Source organism: Hyaena hyaena, unplaced genomic scaffold (assembly GCF_003009895.1).
Source record: "Hyaena hyaena isolate Hyena2069 unplaced genomic scaffold, ASM300989v1 scaffold_18, whole genome shotgun sequence".
In the NCBI taxonomy this organism is placed as follows: domain Eukaryota; kingdom Metazoa; phylum Chordata; class Mammalia; order Carnivora; family Hyaenidae; genus Hyaena; species Hyaena hyaena.
Genome location: NW_024080649.1, coordinates 2,315,559 through 2,321,558, shown reverse-complemented (window position 1 = coordinate 2,321,558; position 6,000 = coordinate 2,315,559). Strand labels below are relative to the sequence as shown.

General features: G+C 40.8%; 1 protein-coding gene across 2 annotated transcripts in view; it reads right to left on the bottom strand.

Moving 5' to 3' along the window:
• Positions 1–219: 219 nt before the first annotated feature.
• ZFP90 (ZFP90 zinc finger protein) overlaps positions 220–6,000 on the bottom strand; it is a 36,115-nt gene continuing 30,334 nt past the window's right edge. For both annotated transcript variants that reach the window (XM_039223203.1, XM_039223209.1), the window contains 3 exons: positions 5,799–5,925; positions 5,365–5,460; positions 220–2,057 (listed from right to left, as the gene is read on the bottom strand). In XM_039223203.1, coding sequence (XP_039079134.1) covers positions 409–2,057; positions 5,365–5,460; positions 5,799–5,925 — 1,872 coding nt within the window. In that variant the 3' untranslated portion in view covers positions 220–408. The remainder of the gene's footprint in view (positions 2,058–5,364; positions 5,461–5,798; positions 5,926–6,000) is intronic.

Here is a 6,000-nt window from a genome sequence, read left to right as displayed (position 1 = left end):
AGTAAGTTTTGGTCATTATTGCAGGAGTTTTATTAAAAAAGACTGTAAACAGTAACAAGTCAAACTGTTCAAAGTTGATGATCTCCTGCATAAACGGATTTAAAAGCTTTATAAAGTCCAATACATAGGCATATCATTTCCAACTGGTTATATGTAATGCTTATAGTTGTTTTTACAAAAGTCTGTAATCAGATTTGAAAATGTACCTTCTATTTTATTAAAAAAAACATTGTTTACTAGCATAGAGCTTTCTTCACACACCATACACATGCGCGTGCACACACGCACACACACACACACACAAATTCATTACATTTTGAAGCTTCCTCTCCAGTAAGAATCTTCTAATACTGAACATGAACAACATTTTAGCTAAAATTTTCTGCACATTCCTTAATTTCAGGGCTTCTACAGTTTATTCCGTGTATGAATTCTCTGGTGTTTAGTTAGCGCTGAGCTTCTACTGAAGTTTTTCCCACATTCCTTACAAGCATAAGGTTTTTCTCCAGTATGAATTCTCTGATGATCATGCAGATTGGTTTTTTTCCGAAAGGCTCGCCCACATTCATTACATTCATAGGGTTTTTCTCCAGTGTGAGTTCTCTCATGCTGAATGAGGGATGAACTTTGACTAAAGGCTTTCCCACAGTCAATACATTCATAGGGTTTCTCTCCAGTGTGGGTCCTCTCATGTTGAGTAAGTGATGAGCGTCGACTGAAGGCTTCTCCACATTCATTACATTCATAGGGTTTTTCTCCAGTATGAATTCTGTGATGTTCTATGAAGCTTGTACTCCTTTTGAAAGCTTTTCCACATACATTACACTGATAGGGTTTCTCTCCAGCATGAGAAATAGGTTGTTGATTAAAGTTCTGCTCACATTCATAGGGGTTCTGTCCAGTATGGATCCTCTGATGATCAGTAAAGTCAGTGATGTGACTGAAATCTTCCCCACAGTCATTACAATGATAGGATTTCACTTCACTGACAGTACTTTCATCTTGAGTTAGAGATGAGCTGTGCTTGAAATCTACACTGTAGTTATTGCTTTGGTAAGGTTTGCCTCTCTTATGAATCCTCATATGTTTATAAAGGGATGGGCTCTGACCAAAAGCCCTCCCACATATGCTACATTCAAAAGGTTTCTCTCCTGTGTGAGTCCTTTCACGCTGCACAAGGGAAGAACATCTGCTAAAGGCTTTCCCACACTCCTTACATTGGAAGGGTTTCTCTCCACTATGTGTGACCTCATGTTGGGTGAGGGATGTGCCATGCCTAAAAGATCTCCCACATAAATTGCATCGATAGGGTTTCTCTCCAGTGTGAATTCTCTGGTGCTGAACAAGGGAGGAGCTGCGCTGGAAGGCTTTCCCACAGAGACTACACTGGTAAGGTTTCTCTCCCGTGTGAGCATTCTCATGCTGGCCAAGGGATGAGCTATGCCTGAAGGCCTTCCCGCACACATTACATTCGAAGGGCTTCTCCCCAGTGTGAATTCTTTGATGCTCAGTAAGTTGTGTCTTCCAGAGGAAGGTTTTCCCACAGTCAGTACATTCGTGGTGTTTCTTTCCAGGATAAATCCCCTGATCTGTACCACTGGGGCAAGCTCCCTCTGCTTTATGAGTTTTCTCGTGTTTAGTAAGTGATGATCTATGAATAAAGGCTTTTCTACATTTATCACATTTGTAAGGTTTCTTTTTTGCAAGGATATTACTCTGATTAATTATATCTGAATTCTGTCCCAAATTGCTTCCAAGTGTATCACATTCACTAGGCCTTGAAGGAACATTCAGCTGTGTAACCAGAACTGTGTTCAATCTGGGGTTTTCACCAAACTTATTTTGCTGAAAAGTTTCCTCTGGTGTGATTACTTTCTTCTGGGTGGATGCATCTGGCCCCAGATACCTTTTCCAGTTTTCCTGGTGCCTCTCTAACTGGCTACTAACATCCCAAGCGTTTTCAAATGTGGCGCGTGAAAGGCCATCTGCACTACGGGATCCTTCGGATATGCTCTGCTGCAGATGTGAAGATTTGGCTTCAGGCCTGGTCTTCCAGTCTGAAAGAAATCCAATGTGCAAAAGTCCCCTATTCCCTTCTATTGAAACAAACTGCTCCAGTAGGAATGGGGAAAGGAAAGAGATATAAACTACTCATGATTCTGTTTTGAAATTAATCCAGGAGCTGGGAGAGAAGACCCACAATGAAGGAAAAGGAAGGGTACAGAGAGGTGCAGGTACAGTGCAGGTTGCAGAGCCCGAGTGTATGGCAAGTCTAGAATGAGGATGCCCACCTGGAAGGGCTGGTCAGGAAGCAAGGGAATAAGTGAGGAGGTTGGGCACAGATACAACTGGAGAAAAATCATGGTCTGTCTTGCACGATCCTATCTGCTCTCCATGCTTCCTGTCCATTTTACAAATCATCCCCAAATCTGTCTTCCTAATACAGCCATTTCACAATTTCTTTAAAGTTACCTCTGAGGCTCCAAATCTTCAAATCCTGCAGAGAAAATCTGTAGCCACTGATGTAACTGAAATTACTATTTGACATACTTGGAGATCAATGGCTGTACTTCACAAGCTGACATAAAGTAATTTATCAGGAGGCAAATTGTCCTTGCCTTTACAGTCAGGTCTGTGGTTTTAGTCTTTCTTTGAGTTCTACACTATTCAGCTCTCTTAACCAAAAAGGATTCTACTCTGCCTAATAAATTGATCTCTAAATTCCCATTTAACCTCAGAATACTAATAGCACAGACTTAATTAGCTTCTAGGTTCTAAGAACAGTAACTTTTAAAAACTAAGGGAAAAAAGGTCCTGAAGTGATGGAAATGTTCCATACTGAAATGAATTGGGATTAGATGGGTAAATGCATTTGTCAAAGTCAACTGGATGGTACTTAGAAGAGTTGCGTATCTTACTGTACTTACATTTTTCTTTAAAAAAATAAAAAATACTGAACTCTAGTTAATGATACATATGAAGTATGTAGAGGTGAAATGTACTCGTGTCAGCAACTTAACTGGAAATGCATCAAAAAGGCCGACTGATAGATGAAGAGTATGTGATAAAGCAAATATAATAAAATGGTAACAACTACAGAATCTTGGTGGTAGGTATACAATGTTCACTGTATTAATTTTTTCAACTTGCCATATGTTTGAAAATATTCATAGTAAAATGTTAGGAGGGAAAAAAAATCTACAACCAAAGGATCCTAAACCCCAAAAATTCCTCACCCTGGAATAAGATTCAATTCTAATTTCCCCAGGACAGAAAATGCTTTTAATTTCTTTTAGAATACTTCTCAGAGGGACATTCAAGAAATGCTTGTTGATATGAATGAACGAGAAAGTTCTCTCCCCAACCATATTCCAAAACAATTAAGTAATTCCTGACTGCCTTCTATGTGCTCTGCAACATAGACAAAACACTTAGACATATAACAGACTCTTTCTCCAAGAGCTTGAAATTTTAGAAACAAGACTCAATCATCTGAAAAAAAGGGAAAACCATCAAATGGTATATTTTTAAATCTGAGTTTGTTTGGTAAAGATGATATAAATGGTACTTGTGATCAGGGAAGGAAAAAATAAATATATTAGTATATATTACGTTTATGGATAGACACCCTGAACTTAAGGAATTGATAGCTTTGGATACGTAGAAAGTATCACCCAGTGAGGGAAAGTGTACACTACTTAACAGAAAACATTAAAAAGTTCAACTCAAGTGGAGCTTGTTTTAGTGAGAACAAAAAGAGAATACTGGAAGGTATGATAGGTGACCTTTAAATTGAGTGGAAGTTTCTATTTCCTATAATGAGGCATAGGCAGTGACAGCAAAAGCTTGTCAGAGGAGAGCGGTTTATGAAGACAAAATGTCAAAATCCAATATGGTCCACCAAGCGATGAACAGAGAAACAAAATGTGGTAGGTCCATACAATGGCTTATTATTCAGCAATTCAAAGGAAGGAGGTACTAAAACATGCTACAACATGAATGAACTGTGAGACAGTTTCACACTAAGTGAAAGCCGTCACAAAAGACTACATACATATTATACGATTCCATTTACATAAAATATCCAGAAATGGTAATCCATTGAGAAAAAGATTAACGGGTACAGGGGTAGTAAGGATGGGAATGGAGAGTAATTGCTAGTGGGTACAGGGTTTCTTTTTACGTGCTGAAAATGTTCTGTAGTTAGATAATGGTGATGGTTGGAGATCTCAGTAAGTACCTGAAAAACCATTACACTGTAAACTTCAAAAAGGTGAATTTCATGGTTTGTCAATTATATTTCAAAAAAGCTAAGATTTAAAAAATCCAATATAGGTTACAAAAGAAAACACAGGGTGAGCAATTTCAACTGGGTAATCTAGTAATCTCCACTTGGGGCCTGGTTTAGGAGGAAAATAACCTGAATTGCAAGAAAACGACTATAGGGACTGGGGTGTTTGGCCTGAAGGATTAGAAATCCAATGGTTTCTAATGGACAAAGTAGCAAAATGTGCTGGCTAGAGATGAGATGATTTAGACCTTAGGTATTTAATTGCATGGGACTTCATGGTGAGAGGTCCTGAAAGAAGGGGAAAAAGTGACCAGGATGATTTCTGAGTCCACAGTACAGATTCAAGAGCTGTAACTACCAGAAGCCAGGTGCCCTTTAAGGGTGGTAAGAGAGAAAGAAAGAGGAAGAAGATGGAGAGCAGACTCCTTAAGGCAGATTTGTTTAGGGGGAAAACCAAGAAAAGTCAAAGTCTTAAAGCCAAGAAATACTTAGCAAGCCAGGATACCAGGAGAGGATAATCCAGGAACCATGGGGAGAGGCAATGAAGCAAACTGGCAAAAAGGCAGGATGGAAAGAAGATGGTACTACTCCCCAGGCAGGTGGCGTAGAAGTGCAGTCAGGGAGAGAAGTTTGAAGGAGGTTGTGAAAAGGCAGAGAATCAAGGCTGTATGTATCTCCTACAAGTCTGGGGCCACTGACAGTGAAAGCAGCAAGACGAAAGAAGACGACAGGGGAGTTCAATTAATGTCTGAATGAATAAGAAAAGGGATTGCTAATAATGATGAGAGACTGAGGACACCAGAGGAGAAAATAATCCAGCAAGAGGGTCACAGTATGGGGAGAAATGTGTAGGACAGAGACACGTTTTCCTCTAAGGCATGCCAGCAGCAGGAACACCCTACTGGAGAAGGGAGACAGGCAGAAGTGTCATCCAGGAGACGGCTCGGTGTTCTCCAGGTACAGGAGCTCCCAAAGTACCAATGTGAAGGTGCTCCCCACACCCCTCAGCTGTGCCACTGTCTGCATTGATTCCTGCATGCCTGATCCCCCACCCCCACCCCCCCGCCATTTACCTGGACAGAAAGGTCTTTGGATTTCTCCCTCTGATATCCATGGCTCTTCTCCTTGTTCCAATTTGAAGATCACCTCTGGCTTGGAAACTTGGTATCCTGCTCATGGGTAAATACACAAGATTTGGTTGTTTGTGCAAGCGGACAAAGACCCCTCCTATAAGTCAGTACTAGTCCTTGATCTTCAGGAAGTCTGAAGGAAAAAAGAGGTGCAACTTGAGGAGTCATGCAATCAAATGACCTATTTCCAGTTCCGCAGAAGAAAGAACTTCACTTAAAGGACAGGCTCAGAAAACTGTAAAGCTGAGTCCCAAAGAAGAGAACAGGCTCTAACCGTGAACACCCTCCTCATGGCCACCTGATCTACGAGCCCCACAACCTCAGCAACTGAGAAATGAAAGACCTGCCAGTAGGCAAAATCCTGAATCGGCCCTTACCAAGAGAAACCAGGTGGCTATAGTTCTCCAGCATCACATCCCTGTACAAGCGCCTCTGAGCAGGGTCCACGTGGTGCCATTCTTCCTGGGTGAAGTCCACAGCCACATCTTTGAATGTCACAGATTCCTGTAGGATCACATTCCTGTTCAACTAGGAATCAACACCAAAAATGTTCCCATAGCACTATTGGGAACATACTGT